Genomic DNA, 17840 nt, shown 5'->3' with positions numbered 1-17840 from the left:
TATAAAAAGGGAGATGGCGCTAGAATAATATTAGTAAAACGAAATATATTTTATTTGATTTTTCGAAAAACTTAGTATATCCAAAAAAATTTATGTTTAATAATTTTTATCTATTTTATAACAAATTATATATTTTAAAGTATAATTTACTTCGAAGATGTTTGCAATAGGAGTGGTGGTATCATGAAACGTAAATATCTATTTTATTTATTGTTCTTTGTCAGATGTTATCTTATTTTTGACCGAGTAATGTTGTCTTTTGTCACTTTTTCATACACATTTGCGATTTTCTCAGTTTCTGAATTTGTGTGATAAATTGCTATTAAACAGTGAATTTAGCAAAGTGAGTACAATAATTATCATTTCAAATATACCACATATTTATAATTCCCATAACGTATTAACAATTAATTAGGTAAATGAAATCTGTATCAACCTACTTTTTTATCAGTTCAATTTTTTTGCCAACATATTTAAAAGATAGCCGGCAAATAGGTCATTCACGTACTAAATATTCAATTGAAGATTTAAAAAGTCTACAGTTACCTATAGGGGAGATACTATAATATATATAACCTCACTCTGTTTTTCGTAATAAAATTCAGAATATATCTTTATAATTTATTAAACGTTTTATTTAAATCATTCCACAAATAAAACAGATTTTTTTGTCTACCATTTTGGCATATTGCAGTTGATTCATATGTTTGTTAATAGCCTTTAAATGGAGCACTACAATCACTGCTTGCAAAGTACTTTCTTTTTCATGGTTTATTGATCTTTGTGTGAACTAATTTAATAAGTTTTCACTATAGAACAGGATTTCTTATCAGTGTAATTATTAATAATATTACAATTATATATAAGTTTATCTTAGAATTATCATCTACTCTCTATTTGTGTTTTTACCAAATAGTACTTCTGAATTAAACAAATTACATTGTACCGCCCTGTGTAATATTCGTTATCAAATTATGATAACACTACAAACGCATTAAAATAATTATTTATTCTAAAATATCTCCTGATTGTGGGATTCACATTGAACAATTGTGGTGAGTAATAAAGTCAAACCAGTACAGATAAATAATTGTTTTTGTTCAAGTTAAAACAATTCGTCATTGTGAAAGTAGGATTTTAGTGTACTGAAATAAATTTGTGACGTGTCTGAATTTTGCAAGAGGTTTGTGTATTATTTACATCTTTCTAATTGACATTCCTTCATCACTTTTTGTGATTTTAATGTTGATCTTTTCATGAATTATTTTTACAGTGAAGGGGTATGACACTCACTTGAACAAAATTAAGTATTTATATTTCGTTTTATTACAATAATAATTATACTATTTCCTAATGTGAACTAATTATAGACAATGTGGATAACTTGTAATAATTTTTTTTAAAAACTTAAAATCAGTCCGAAATTAGGTAAAATTGATTAAGGCTTTATTCTTTGGAACTAAATCAAAACTGGAATTTTTTTTGTGATGATTTATCTTGATTTGATATTTTTTCCTTTTAAACTGGTTTTATATGTAAAGAGATATAAAATCAAAACATATTATCACAAAAAACATATAAAAAGGTGGAAGAAGTAAAAAGTTACAAAAAATTACAATTATTTAGGACATGATTTGATCCTAATTTGATTTTTCAGCGTCCATCATTTCTCTAATTAAAAATTATTCAATTGAGATGATTTTTATGTGAGGTTGTGAATTATTTATTGTAACAATGGATCAAAAAGTCATTGTGAAGAGATTAAGAGGGCTGATAGTAGCTTCAAAGTATCCAATGACATTGAAGCAGCTAGAAAGTAAGTGTTTTCCATCATTTTAATCTGACAAAAAAGAGAATGTCGAATTTGAGAGCTTTAGTTCAGATTTTCTGTATACTGTTTCAGAAATTGGATAATTGTGAGTTAAGTTTTTTTATATATCATTTTAGATGATTATAGACTTATAATGGGCGAAGGTATACCCTTCAGAGATGTAGGATACAAATCATTGGAGGAATTTCTCAAGTCAGCACAGACTTTGAAGGTGTTTCGAAACAATAAAGGAGATATTGTTGTAGATGCTGAAACAAGTGCACAGTCTGCACATATTGTTGAAATGGTACAAAAACAAAAGACGTAAGTGTATCATATAATATTGATGTATATTATAATAAAAAGTATATTATAGACCAAAAAGACCACCGAGGCGCGTACATTTCACGCAGAAGGCTTATGCACCAACAATATGGAGACCAAAACATTCATCCAAATCCAAGAAAAAATATACAGCATCTTCTAGACTTGTAACAGTTTCACATAACCAATTTGTTAATAATCTGGAACTGGCTAAGTCTGTTGCATCAAAACTAGTAATTCCTGAACTTTCTAATTATTCAAATACAAATAACGACCGTCTACCACCAAGGTTGCAAAAACTGGTGAATATGAATGGTAGAGCAAAAGCACAACAGTCGTTACAGGTGAGGGTTTGTTTATTTCTTATTTACTTCTATATTTAATGACTAGATTTTTTATAATGAGTGATATTATTAAATATTTCCAAATTTGCGGTTTTAATTCATTAGAATAAAATTGTTATACAGATGAACTTAGATTATTCGGCTCCATTATATAAATAAGTGATTATTTTGACCATTAACTGCTATAACTTTATACCTTCAAATATGGGGCTTGGAAAAAATGAACTTTTCAATGTTTTTTTATTAAAATTGAGTAAATCCAACAATAAGTGTTGGTGAGATAATTTGCATTTCTTATTTAGCAATAGATGGCTATATTAGGAGAACAAAAATATAAAAGGTCATTGTCATCTTCGTTAGGTCGTATCATCTCTAGGTGAATTAGTTTAAAATAAAAGGAAGACCAAAAAAATGGATGTATTTTCGACAGATAAGATAAAAAATATTTAGAACAACAACAAACATAGTTTCTTAAAAAGAGTATGTTGGTTATTAGTCCAAATTTCGAACTGTGAAGGTCTGGAAGATTTTCGATATGGAAAAGTTATAAAATTATCTAAACAAGGTTGAAATAATACTGGGCTTTAAACAAGTTTGTTTACAAAAAAGTGTCAATGACATGCTTTCTAAAACTACTGATTTGAATCCCAATCAGAAGTAGACAAACTTGTCTATAAACAAGTAAACTATGCAAGGATGTTTTGATTTGCAAGAAATACTCAAACTATAAGGCTATTGATAGGAAAACTTTTGAAAAAGGGTAAAAAGGTGATCTAAATTTTGAATGGTACATAAATCAGCTATGCACCTCAAGAAGAGGATGATACAAATGATGAATGAGATTGCTTGGAGGAGAAGGATGCAATCCATATTTACATTCCCCAATACTTAGCTCATGTTACAATGAACTTCTAAGTTGTTTTATTATGATTTTGGTATGTCAGAATCAAGTTTATGAACAGTTTTCGATTTGTATTTTATTTGAGTTGTATTTTTGAATAAAGCTTTGGTTTTATTCAAACAAAAAGTTTTTATGGTGAATTGTGGATTTTTAAATATTTTTTTAAAAAAAGAGCTTCTAGCCTGACATCAATTTTTAATTAGCAAAACCATACAAATCTATTAGTTTGGAGCGAATAAAATTTTTGTTCTTGATTTATTTTGTAAAATCATTTTCATTTTTCTAAATTTCAATTGCATAGGATCTATAACTAAACACGTCTTTAAAAGTATTTTATTTTATTACAAAAAAGCAATATAAAAATGGACATCAAAAGGTTTTGTAATCGAAAATGAATCGATTTAATAATTTACATGATTTTTAAGGAAAATGGGATGAAAAACACGCACAAAGAAATAGTGAAATCTCTTTCAGAAGAAAATTGCTCTCCCGGTGTTAGTAGAAGAAAGAAAATTACTAAACTAATGTCTGAAATCAGTTTAGAAAGGGATAGCGGCAACAGTAGCCCCGTTGGTGACATAGTTCCCATCACATTTCAACCTATATTACCAAGCAAGGTAAAAATATATGCTTTTTTATTTGTCTTGTGTATTTATATATTTTTTAGGCCCCTGATTTCGTCTGTACGGGAGATATCAAGACTGATTTGAAAAATTTCGTGGAGTTTCACAAATTGGGTGAAATTGATGTTAGTGTCAAAAATATATCCAAAAAAATAAACATATTCACTTGCAAGATCAAAGTAAGACTAACAAACATTCTGTAATCCATCATTGTTTCTTTAACTCTTCAATTTTATTTATTTTCAGATCGGAAATCATCAATTCACAAGTTACCCCGAGGAATTCAAAAATAGCCATAATGCAGAAATGTATTGTTACAAACAGGCCTTCAAAGAACTCACAGAAAAATATGGGAAAAGAAAATCATTATTTTTAGCCAGCGATAAAGATATACTCGAAAGAATACCGAAAATGCTTGAAAAACATACAGGCGGTGAGCTTAGTTTTCTTCCTTGTCGGGACTAATTTTGGGTTTCTAGCCACTCTGAACATATACGGAGTTATTTCTCTTTATCAGCAAGGCTATCTAACTGGTATATCTTGGTAGCCACGTTAGGGTTACTTTGTTTCTGTTATCTAGTGCTTTTAGAGTCCCACGCTAGTACTTAATAGCTTTCATAACCTTCAAGGTCGTTTTACTATTGGAAATAATGTAAATGGGATTTCTAGTGAAGTTTCTCTTGAAACATCCATGAGCACATTCTTATTCAAAACTAATTAGCGCTTTTCCTATTGAAAATATTATCTCTGGAAACACTGGTATGTCAGCAGTATAAAGAACGAAGAACAAAGGTCCTATCACTAAACTGTATAACCTTAATTCCTCGACAGGAAACTATCCTTCAGGAAGTGGTATTTGGCTTCAGTTGAAGTATTTAAATAACTGGTACTCAGATGGGGTGAATAATAAATTGAACACAACCAGCTTTTTAACGACTGTAAAAATGAATAAAGAAAAAGCTGGAAATACCTTATTATATAAATTTATAATAAGTATTAAAAATATATATAAGGGGGGGGCTGTACCTTTTCTTTACATCTTTTGAAGTATTTTTGGAGTTACTTTATCTATACCGGATGCTTTTTTAATGTTCAATAATTGAAGTTCTTTTAGAACCTCTTGGAGTACATAACTTGATTTTTGACATTTCTTGGAAAGGTCAAAAAGATGAAAAGTATTAATTTATTGCTATTCGTAGGTCTTTGGGAATGGCAAGTTCGACAAGATTACACAGAAAAATATAACGAACAACTACCGGCTGATTGGTTGAAGATTATCGACAGCAGTCCGTGTATTCACGTACAAAAAGTCGTGAATACTTACACTTTGAAACATTGTAAACCCGAAGAGGTAGGTACCCATATAACCTCTAAAACTTGGTACTTCTATTTGTCTTTTATTATACCTCAATAAATTCTCCTTCCTAGTTATTTTCAAGCTCTTTTCTCCCTCGTAAGTACTTCCATTTCCTCCAGAGTTTTTCCTTTATTTCATCCTGTCTTGGTATTCCTCTTTGCTTTTACTTATGTTCACTTATTTCCGTTTCCTCCAAAAAGATTCAATATTTCTTTAAATTTACTAATTATTTTGGTTTGTGGCATTATATAACATAATCTTTGCATTTGTGCTTTTCTATTCTGTGCTCATTTTGTGTTACTGTCGCTTGAATAGACACATACTAAGAGGAGTCCTATCGGGGCACAATTGCTGTAATAGATACCTGAAGATAATTTCTTTCGAAGTGTAAGACACTTCGGAACTCCAAGGCACTACATTGGGAAGTGTATGAAAGAGAAGATGAAAATTTCTAACAGCTACAGCCATCCTACATTTATAAAATAGTCGCATCAACCCTATGATGGAATTTCTGGAACCGATATTCATAATGAACACACTGTTTACACCAATTTTAAAACAGAAGAGACCTAAAATCAAGAACATTTAGAAGCATAAATATATCAAACGGTCTAAGAAATTAAAGACTGGTATTTATCTATGGAAATCCGTGATTTTTGCAGCTCTCAACTGAATTCCCAGTTGTTAGACTTGAATTGAATTTTTTTCTTTGTGCTGTTTAGGCTTAACCTTTGTTGAGCTCCCAATCTGGCAACTGTAGAAAAGCGAATATATATTATTATAATATATTAAAATATTATAGTCCGGTAAAATTAGACATTCGGAGTTACATAAATTCCCACCAAGGTGAAAATATAATTAAAAATGAAATTTATAAGTTCCCCATTATTCCCGTGTCTGGAAACAATTTTATTTAAGGTCAAAGGTCAAAAAAATGAGTTTTTCGCAGTTTTCAGCAAAACGTTTTATCATAAAAATACCTTAGACAAAAATTGTAGATCATTAAATATATATAAAAAACGTGTCAATATTTTTTTTTCTACGAGCTACCGTTTCTGAGATATAGTGATTCAAAAAGTTGTAATTGTCATAATATGCACACGTTTCCACGCCACCTATGAGGTAGTGTACTTGGCGCGTTTTTTTAACGTGGTTTCCCCAATAGGCCTATTCTACGGGTCTGTTTTATCATGTTTAATTCGAAACTATTGCTAAAAAAGTTGTGAAATTTAATTCATAATTTTCAAATTCTTCTTGTTCTTCATCTTCATTTTGAGTGCAAGTAAATTGCGTCATGTCGCCTGGTTGGAATCAAACGTATCCTCCACTGTTGGTGATTCAATATTACTGTAGATGTACCGGCTTGTTCTTCACGTTGTCTATTATTAACTGCAGCAAAAAAAAATTTCCCGAGTATAATTTTTCGGCAATTTTCATGCATTGTCACAAATTTCCGAAAATTCATATGATCTCTCGATACTTGCATCAATTAATGTTTTCGTACCACGTTCAACAGTAACAACTTAGTTAAAAATTTAACACAAATAAAACAATATTCTGATATTTTTGTTATAAAACTCAAAACAACTCGATATAGTTTAGGATAAACACACGTTTTACTACCAATTGGCGCACAAGACTAAAGGTATTTCATTTATTACAGCAGGTATAAAACCCTAGCCATGCATACAATTGAACATAAACAGATATTGTCTCAAGGTTACAATGGCATATAAATTAAGGGACTGGGTTTCATTTTACTTATACTCTTATAGTAATAAATATATTTTTTATTTTAATATTTATTATAACTCTAGAAATTTATATACGTGGCGTGCTAATGTATATTTTATTAATGAAGTTTTTGAATCGTTATATCTCAGAAACGGTGGCTCGTAGGAAAAAAAGTATCAATATGTTTATTATAGATAATTTAATGATCTACAATTTTTGTCTAAGGTAGTTTCATGATAAAATTTATCGTTTTGTTGAAAATCAGTCTGTAGTTTCTTATTCAAATACAAAGGTTATTACTCATTGCAAACTGGCTAGTGATTTGATGTCAGAAATGAGTTGATATATGCAACAGTCATCCTGGTGAATTTTTATTTATCGCTCCTTCATTCACTTGTTGTGAATGACTAAAAAAGTGTTGAGACTCTTATTAGGTTTGGTGTTTACTGCTTTATATCGAACACTTTATGTAAACTGCTTTTAAATTAACAAATAAAAATGATCGTCATCATAACAATCATCTAACTTGCTTGTATTCGCTTTGGGCTAACCGCAGTTAACATAGTTCATTTCCTAACCTCTCAGGTATTACAGAAAGGTCAAATGTGGATGAAATCAATGACCTTAACGGACGTATCTGTACCATCGAATACCATTGAATTGAACGACGGTAAATTATATGCGGAAGTCACTTTCTTATTATCCGCCAATGAAATATGGTGTCGACAGGCTGCTACAGAAGCGAGTGTAAGTATAAATTAAAAAAAAAACAAGTCGCTATTAGTGTTAAATTATTAATTTTCAGGAAAATTACATCAATATGGTATCAAAATTGGGGGAATATTATAATAATAATAAAGAAAGTTTACGTGCTCCTGTTGTTAACCGTAATGGTTATTACGTAGCCAGTTACGAGTATGGATGGTACAGGGTACGAGCAGTAGAAGTCGACGAAAAAACCGTTTTGTGTTTCTATATAGATTTCGGCGATGAAATCGTTCTTCCCATCGATAAAATTTATCAATTAAAAAGGGAATTCGCCGTTTGTCAAGCGCAAGTAAATACATATTAAATTATATCAATAGATTTTACTTCGTTCGAATTTTTAGGCTTTCGTATGTCGTCTAGCTGGTTTAGAAGATTTATACGAAGTTTCTGTCGGTTCCGCCATATTACAAGGTCTTTTATACAAAAACGTTTTATTAGAAGTTGCCTCTGATACTATCGGTAAGTTACCTATTCCCATCGACCCCTTCTTGTTTCACTCCGGTTCATCATCGTCATATATAAGGTTTGCAACTAAGTACTCTCGTTTTTTACCGATAGAGAGCGTTACTTTAGTCCTTATAAATAACTCACGTTAGTGCGCACGTCAGAATTAGTATAAAAAATTCCGTTCTAGGAGATTTTTTCCTACCGAAGTTGATGATGACTAAATCAAAGTTTGAAGAAGATCGTCATATAACTGTTCGAGAGGTTGTTAAGAGGCTACACAACAATTGAAAAACGTTTAAAATATCTTGAGGCAGTTAAGAAATTTGATATTTGGGTACCCAAAATAATATCGACCCTTTCTTGAAAAGAATTTTCACTGGTGATTAAAAATGAGTCATGTACAGTATCATAGTTCGAAAACGATCATGGAGCCAACACGATGAACCAGCACAAACCACATCGAAAGTTGAAAACCAACAAAAAAAGGTCATGTACTCAATTGGGTGGGATTACAAAGTTGTCGTGTTTTTTGAGCTGCTTCCAAGGAACCAAACGATCAATTCTGATATTTAATTAATGAAACTGGATAAAGCAATCAAAGAAAAACTGTCAGAATTGTCAAATCGGAAAGGTTTAGTCTTCCACTATCTACATCTTTGGCGACTCGTAGGAAACTAGTGGAGCTTTGCTGGGAAGTGATTGCACATCCCCCATACAGCCCTGATCTGGCACCATCTGATAACCATTTTTATTTAAAAGTTTGCGGAATTCTTTGAATGGTCAAATGACGATGACATTCAATCGCACCTGGTTCAGTTTTTTGCTGATAATGACCAGAAATTTTATGAGCGCGCAATCATGAAGTTGAAAGAAAGATGCAAAATGAAAAATATATAATTGATTTAAATTTGTTCTATTTTATACTACAAACCGAAATTTTTTTCTGGTTTTGGATATTTCTGTAGCCTCTTTCTTGATAGTTCTTCTCCATGTTCGTACAGGTCTGTTTCTTTTCTTTCTGCTTGCTGTATAGTAATTAAAAATTTGTCTGGTTATGTTTGTTACTGGTTTCTGAAGTGTATAACCTATCCGTCTCCATTTTCGCCTCGAAATCGTTACTTCTATTTCCTCTTCTTCCAAAGTTTTTCATTATTTAACTTATTTGACCAAAACATTTTGCAGTACCTCTTTCTGTACTTATTATGCTATCTAAATAGAAAAATGTTTGACTTGCTCTGTTTCTATTCCTTCTAAATAGAGTATTATTCTCACTGATGCAATATACAAGAATTACCACTGCTTGATTTTTCGTAGTTCATTCGTTGTATGATTCTTCCCAGCCATGATCTTACTGGCAGAGGTCAGTAACGTGTGATGGGTTGCCAGTTTTCTCAATTAGATGTTTCCTTTTTTTGGTAATTTGGGATTCCCCCATCATTCTAGATTTTATTGGGGAGAGGCAAATATTGCATAATTTTTTTTATGGATGTGGTTAATATTATTGAGTAAAACTTTATTATGAGGATAAAGAAATTAATTATTAAGTGTATTAACATTTTTTCTTTTCATATTTCAGCTACAGACGAAAACGATGTTAGCCTCCCTGTATATATGTACGATATGGAAACTGGTGTATGTCTAAATAAAGAGTTGATACCAAAATTAACTCTAGAGTCTGCAGCGCCCAATATTTTAAGCGTAAGTTTTTCTCTGGGCGAAAAAAATGTTGGAAAAATTTGATCCCCTGTTATTGATATTAAAAAGTGTATCATCGTAAGTCTTGATTTTTTTCAGAGTTGTCTCATAACTTCCAAATCATTGAAGTAATTGACTATAAGAGAATTTAATAGTCTACAAAAAAAATACTGATGGAAATTTTTTGTCAAATGAACCTTTTTCTAATAACTACCTCTTGAAAATTGGTATGATTCCAGAATTTGATTTTTTAAATTTGGAATTTTATAATTCACTTGAAAATCAGTATCCGGAAAAAATCCAAACAAGATTCTCAAAGAGAATTTTTTTCTACAAAAAATGTCCATTAAAGTTTTGAGCTAAATTCACTGTTTTGAAAGTTATTCAAAGTTAAAGTTGAAGTCAAAATGAAATTTTTGTTTCGCTAAAGATTTAATTTTTTTGGGCCCATTTAAATATTTGATCTGATCAAAATTATAAAAAATTTTAAAAAATCATAATATACTTTGATTTATTAGCATTGAAAAGCTTACATTGCATTTTCACTATTTTTTCTTTAGAAAATTTCATTTCCACTGTGTTTTTCTTTGAAATATTTCATTCCCACTGTATTTTTCATCAGAAAATTGTATTTTCACCGTGTTTTTCTTTGAAAAATTTCATTTTCACTGTTTTTTAGCATTGGCAAGTTATTTTCTTCAAAAAATTGCATTTTCACAGTGTTTTTTTTTTCAAAAAATTGCTTTTTTGCTGCGTTTTTCTTTAGAAAATTTCATCTTCAGTGAGTTTTCTTTAGAAAATTGCATTTTCACTGTGTTTTAATAAAAGAAAATATCTTTTCGATGCTAATAAATTAAAATATATCATATTTTTCTCAAATTTTTCATAATTTTGTTAACAAAAAGTATTATCTATAAAAAGATCAAATTTTTCAATGAGCTCAAAAAAATCATCTGGGAAATAAGATTTTCATTTTGACATCAACTTTAAATTTGAATAACTTTCAAAAAAGTGAATTTAGCTCAAAACGTTAATAGATATCCAAGTCATTTTCATTTACCCCAATGGTTATGAGACAAAAAGCCGCTCCGGAAAAAAAATCAAAAGTTGCTATAGTAGACCTTTTAATATCAATATTAAGGTCTCAAATTCTCACATTTCATAAAAAATGGTTGATTTATGATGTACATCTACATGTATGGTTATTTCTATCTATTATAATTGTTTCAGGATACGATTACTGAGGTTTACGTCTCAAATATAGCCGCCAACGGTGACATTTACATACAGATCCGTTCCCCGGGCTACGAAAAATTATTACAGCTACTTTCGAATTTAGAAAATCAAATAGTCAGTAATCCCCCAACGGATATTATGCTGCCACTAACGAAAAGTACCAGTGCCAATAAAATTTACATGGGAAAACATAATATGAGTGGTCATTGGTACAGGTTAGTCCATTGGTAACATAGTTGATTCTAGCGGAACATAAATAATATATTATGTCGTTTAGGGTGAAAATAATCGATTGGTCGCCAAAGGAAGATATGGCTCAGATATACTACATAGATTACGGAACTACGGACGTAATCAAAGTAAAAGAAACTGCGCTCTATCCTTTAGAAAAACTCGATGATATTGTCAACATGTATCCTCCTCAAGCTGTCAAGGTAATTGATCCTCGATCACTTGCATATATGTCTCATAAACGACAGAATTAATAGAAAACCCTGTATATTTGTAAATAGATTTTTATTTTGTTTTAAAAATAAATAGTGTGTCGCAAAAGTTAATTATCTAATATATATATTTTTAGACGAGAATGTTATTGGATGATATACCAACAGATTTCTTAGCTGCTGCGAAAAAAGTTTTACCCATAGAGGAATCAATAATTATTAAAGTGATAAAATATAATTCGGAAAACGTACCTTTAGTGGAGTTTTTCAGTAGAACAACCGAAGGTGGACTTTTCTGTATAAACAAATCCATTATAATGGAAAATGAGATTAAGTAAGTAAAAGCCATCGAATATATATAAGAAATCGACTTCTGCTTCCTTATTTTTATATTTTCAAGAATTTCGCTTTATATTGTAACCATTACTTCTACTAACTTTTGCAATCCTCTTCCATTTTTTTTCTCTTAAATCTATTTGATACCAATTCAGTTTATATTACTGGATTTGTTACCTTTTTATGTCTTTGCCCAGTATTCTTCTTCAAGTATTCATTTCATTTACATTTATTTCTTCCTTATTTTATGTTATGTTGTGCTCAGGTAGAATCTGAGGTAGCTTCTTATTTATTTCGAAAAATATAATTTTGATCCCGGTTCTTTTATTTGGTTTATCGACTTCTTTCTTGGTCTCTCCTTACTTTTCATTAATTGTGTTTATTGCCACTACTATTAATGTCCTACTATTCTTCTTGAGTCGTTCATTTATTTTACGATTATTTCTGTCACTCCTTTCTTCCTAAGTTTCTACTGCTTATGTTATAGTGTGTCCAAGTTATCAGAAACCAAAGTAACTTTATATTTATTATTTTGAAAATTTTTACTACATATTTTAGCTTAGAAACTTCTTTAGTGTCTTTATGTCGGAAACTAATTTACTTTAAGTCAATTGGCCAGTTTACTTTTCCAGTTTATTCCTCTTTTTGACTCCTGTTTTCTTATTTGGTGTATCATATTTTCTCTGTTAATCTACCTAACTCTATTCATACCAATGCAAATTTCTTATTTATTTTCTCTTATGTGCTCATCTTTCCTCCCAGTTGTCCAATTTTGTCTGTTTATAATAAAGTACATATTAAAAATGTTATGTCTTTAGAGACTGTTTTTTACAAAAATTTGATTTTCAAAGGGGTAAACTAAAAGGAATTATTTTAGTATTTACCTTACCAATTGGCTCGGTGTGAGTTTTGGCCTCCTCTACAATTCGCCTTTAAACTGGTCTGTTCTTCGCCAATGTTCCCCATCCTCCCAAATTCATTGTTTGTAAGTCTTTACGAACTTGGATCAGTTCTTTTTTACTGTTGTATATTTTGGCATTTATGTTCTCGTATGCATCCGCTTTCTTTGAATGTGGGGCTAAACCATCTCGACCTCTAGGGCCCTAATGAATCAGACGATGTTTTCATTATTCAGTATTTCATCTATTTCTTTATTATTTTGTATTTTCCGGGCTGCGTCATCCATTCAAATTCCTCCTAATAATTTCTCTTCGAATAATTCCCAATCTTTCCTGGTTTTTTTGTGACATCATCCAAAAGTCATTGCCATAAGTTACGATTGGTCTTATTAGAGTCCTGTAGATTTTTAATTTCGTTCGTCTTGTTATAAATTTATTTTTTGGGAACTTCATGTTTGCAAAGTAAGCTCGATCACCATTTTCAATTCTTTCTTATAGGGAAGTGCTTGGTTAGGATTGGTAGTTTATATTTTCTCCGAAATCAAAGTAGCATCGTTTTTAAAAACAATTTTGTTAAATCTATAAGCATGGGAAACTTTTATTATAGCTTCTTTTATTTATATATTTGGCTTTTAATTTAACAAATAATTGTATTTTAGAAGAAGTGATGATAGCATTGCCAAATCTAACAGAAAAATTCCCAATGGGGAAGTACCGTACAGTGAGTATTTATGATAATTTACGTTGATCGCATAATTTTACGTTTATTTTTCACTTGTAGAAAACGTACCATCAACTGGTAAATTGAAATGCCCACCTTTACCTGAAATAAACGAGACTTTCGAAGTACATGTACCTTTTGCGGTGAATCCTTACAATTTCTTTATACAACCGTTAGAATCTCGACCGAAATTACATAAAATGATGCAACAGTTACAGGAAAGGTACAAAGAAGTATTGTACAGTCCTTTAACTATTGATCAAATCACACCTGGAAATATATATGCTTCGAAATTTGATGATGGAAACTGGTACAGGTAATATAATTCTAGATACTTTTTTCAAGTTTATTTAGAAATGTCTTCTCCTCTAGCAGAAAATCTCGTGAATACATGGAGGGTTTAGAATACGAGTGTAGTTAATACACTTTATCTTTACATCTGTTTAAAGATAAAATTAGAAATATTGGGAGAAAATATCATTTCTTAGTTGAAAAACATAAAATAACTCATCAATGTGTTTTTTTCTTCAATTGTTGTCTTGGGTTTGACGGTTTAGCTGATTCACTGGAAGGTTTCTGAAGTATACATGATAAGTTGGGGGTATGTAAGGTAGTAGGGACATCATGTTCTTTTTTTTTTTGAAGTCATTAATTTTCTGGATAGGTAAAGCTGGCACTAGTCTTTTTCGAGATTCGAAATCTCGAAAATTCACTGAGAGATTCATTTTTTTTTCATGTGGGTTCTTTTTCAAACCTCAACCGCTGCATCTGAAGCCAATCGATATTCTTATGTTTAGTGTCCTTTTTCCTGTTTGTGATTGAATCTTCGAGGGGTTTTTGTGTTCAAAAACTTTTCTTATTATATTTTTACAACTTCAAACTGAAACTTTTCCACTTTTGCAGTTTTAAATGATGTATCAGTAACCAGGCACATTGGATGGTTCCAAATTTCATGCTCACTCTCTCTATTATACCGAATTCAGTATCATTGGAAAGGAATGAGTGGTTTGGTATCATAAATTTCATATAAATACATCCAATAGAGAGTCTTGAATAAGTTTTTCAGTAGAGTAAGACCATTTTTATATTTCTGTTTTACCAGTACACGAGTCAAAAAATAGAATATGTTGGAATGTCCGGTATGTTTCCTAAGGCATAAAACTAAATTTTCAAAACGCTTTTTAAGAGTAGTTTCATTTTAGACGTGCATATAGGCAGTGCTGTTATTGAAACAATTTTTTCAAAAAAACCTCGAATGTATTCCGATCAATGAACTTTCTTATTTTATCCTAAATTACTTGAAACTAAGGATCTTACTCAGTAGAACCTCCTTAATATGTAAGATTTTGCTTTACTTTTATACTAAGCACTTAAATAACTAAATCAAAAGGCTTCGTTCTCCTAAGACTTCTCTCTAGGTTGGTGTTGTCGAGGAGCCAGATTGCTTCAAAATTCACATGTTTAAAGAGTTGTGACTCTTAGCAAATTTAATGGACCTGCCTTACTGTGTCTATCTCCAGGTTCTTCAAGATCGTTATTTCGAAAGTACCAGGGTGAGTCAATGATACTCCTTAAAATTTATTTTTAAATCTAGATTATTTGGGTCATGCTTTCACAGACTCATGCCCATAATTGAATCTCGTACTGTTTTCAGGATTGGTTTATATACAAGTAATTTATTATAAATTGACAGATTGGATTTTCTTTCCGGCAACCAATACATTCTTTTCTATCTAATACCAAGTTATTCTCGTTTATTGTTTATGTGAGGTGGATACCAAAATTGTAGACACAAAGATAAAGTGCAATTCTTTTTCTGTCTTTAAGTCGGTTGTCTTTTTCTCTTCAGTTTCAGTACTTTTTGAAATAACTTGTTAACAAAGATTACCTCGACTTGGTTCAGTCAGGGCCGGATTCAGATTTATAAGGCCCGGGGCTAAAATAATCACGGGGCCCCCTTCAGGAATTCGGAAACCCGGAAAAATTCACAAAATAATATCGATACGTTAGATTTGTGGTATCAACACATCAAAAAATACAGAATGATTCCAAATGATGGGGCCCTCTTGGACCTGGGGCTATAGCCTCCCCAAGCCACTAGCTTAATCCTGGCCTGGATGCAATAGTATTCAGAAAGAAAATAATCTGTCACTAATAGAACTTGCTGCGGATATTATCAGAATTAGGACTGGCTTCATTGTTATACTGAAATTTTATATAGTTGGTGCATGTTATTCAAAAATGACAAGTGTAGTTGGTTCACTTGTATTTTGAACCCTCCATATAATAAAAAATCTAATAGTCACAAAAATGTTATACTTTACTAATATGTAGTGTTAAGACTTGAAGATTCTAGTTCCCTTAAGATAAAAGTCTTTTCTTGATATTCATTATAGGACCAGTGTTATAAAAGTGATAAACGATGGATCTATATCAGTATTTTACTGTGATTTTGGATATTATGCAAATCTGACTGTACAACAATTAATTCCTTTAGATGTAGAATACCTAGAGTTACCCTATCAAGCACTCAAAGCCAGACTATCAGGTTTGTAAGATCTACAATTCAATATTGGGTATATTTATTTGATTTTAAACATAATTCTAAATAAGTTTTATATTTCTTATGTTGTTAAAATAATTTTATTTATCGCAGATATTAGACCGAAGGATTCGAATTGGACTATGGAACACTGTGATGAATTTAAAGAAATGGTGGAAAGGAAACATTTCTATTCGTTATTGTTAAACATAGCCAAAGATGAATTGTACGATTCAGATTTGGTTTTAGATCTTTTGCTCATAGATACTTCATCGGAAGAAGAAGATATTTACATTGGAACTGAATTAATCAATAGAGGTATAGCCGTCGAAGGTGAAAAAGGAAAATAATATTATTTTGAATAGTTCTTTATATACATATTTATATACAAATTATTTATTTCCAAAGCACACATGTGTGCGATTTATAATTACCACAGAAATGCAACTACTCTATACCGTTATTTTTTGATAGATGTAGTTCTAAGACATGTAGATTCACCCCCATAACAGGATTGTACCTTAATTGTGCTACAACTGTCTCAAGCCATTTCTGGTGAGGATTTTTTGTAGTTTTAATCCATATCGAAGGTAGCTGTTTTAGAAATGGATGCACTAGTTTTGCGATCAAATATTAATGCTGGGGAAGATGAATGTTCGATATTTTACTATCTTCGTTTTTTATATTTTATAACACAATTTGTTTCTTTGCTTAATAAATACATATATAGATGTGAGAATAATAAAATATTGTTAAATAACAATTTGTCTAGGTCAGATTATTTGTTGGTAAAAAAAATTTTTTTCCAAAGATGGTTAAAGCGAGACGTCGCATTCATATTGGTAACCAAAATTTAGTGAAAACTGAAACATTATTTTCGATGGAAATGTTTATTTTTTTAAGCTTTTTTATAGAAGTTTTTTATGTTGTTTTGTTGAAAAAAATATAGTATATTGACTGAATTATTTCAAGCAATACTTTGGAAAATTTCCTTTGATAGTTGTATTAAAATATTTTTAATAAATGTTGATTTATGTTTCTTCTTTTTTACTAATAATACCTTGATAATAACGATTGGGATAACTAAGTTGCTAATTAAATTGAAAATACTATTATTTTTATAATATCTATATCCAGCTATTCACAACAACGCAAAAATTTCTGTATGAACGTGGAATTGAAACATTCTGGAGGAATCTTCATTCCTTACTTGTTCTCAATCTCGTCTACTATACAGTATTTTCATTCAAAATGTTGGAACACATAAAATTTGCAACCATAGATCAGTGTTGGTGATACCGACTCCTAGATTTTGCTACCTTTTTATTGAAAAATAATTTGTTCTTGTACTTCCATCTAGTTTTACAATTGTGCCTAGATACTTTATCTTGTTAACGTTCATCTTCTCTTATTCTTGTATCTCTTTCAATAGTTTTCAATGAATTATCATGACATTTTTTTCCAGGCTGTTGCCTATTATTGAATTTCTTTCTAGGTCTGACTCTTCTCTTTTTATTCATTTTTCAGTTCTCTCAACTGTTGTTCAATTTTTTGCACCACTATCTCTACATTTAATTCAGATCTAATTGTATGGTTCGTTATTTTATCTAGTTTCTAGGAATGCCTGGACAAGCTAAACGAGCTAGTAAAGAAAATCAAA

General features: G+C 30.6%; 1 protein-coding gene across 8 annotated transcripts; it reads left to right on the top strand.

Moving 5' to 3' along the window:
• The first annotated feature begins 1 nt into the window (after position 1).
• Positions 2-17220, top strand: LOC130441607 (tudor domain-containing protein 7A-like). Of its 8 annotated transcripts, none has more exons than XM_056775417.1 (19): positions 2-190; positions 1658-1816; positions 1948-2134; positions 2187-2478; positions 3805-3996; positions 4047-4181; positions 4249-4435; positions 5202-5353; positions 7688-7840; positions 7899-8150; positions 8203-8320; positions 9885-10006; positions 11234-11454; positions 11517-11673; positions 11820-12016; positions 13577-13638; positions 13699-13954; positions 16035-16186; positions 16295-17220. In XM_056775417.1, the coding sequence occupies exons 2-19, from the start codon at positions 1735-1737 to the stop codon at positions 16528-16530; spliced, it is 3153 nt and encodes a 1050-aa protein (XP_056631395.1). In that variant the 5' UTR covers positions 2-190; positions 1658-1734; the 3' UTR covers positions 16531-17220. The 8 variants fall into 8 exon arrangements, with proteins under 8 accessions (XP_056631395.1, XP_056631337.1, XP_056631370.1 ...); XM_056775359.1 differs by having other exon boundaries at positions 38-190; positions 7679-7840; XM_056775392.1 differs by having other exon boundaries at positions 171-343; positions 16295-17213.
• The last annotated feature ends 620 nt before the right edge of the window (positions 17221-17840 follow it).

This window comes from Diorhabda sublineata, chromosome 1, assembly GCF_026230105.1.
Source record: "Diorhabda sublineata isolate icDioSubl1.1 chromosome 1, icDioSubl1.1, whole genome shotgun sequence".
NCBI lineage: Eukaryota > Metazoa > Arthropoda > Insecta > Coleoptera > Chrysomelidae > Diorhabda > Diorhabda sublineata.
The sequence above is the reverse complement of the archived record's forward strand: the minus strand, read 5'-3'. Positions and strand labels throughout refer to the sequence as shown.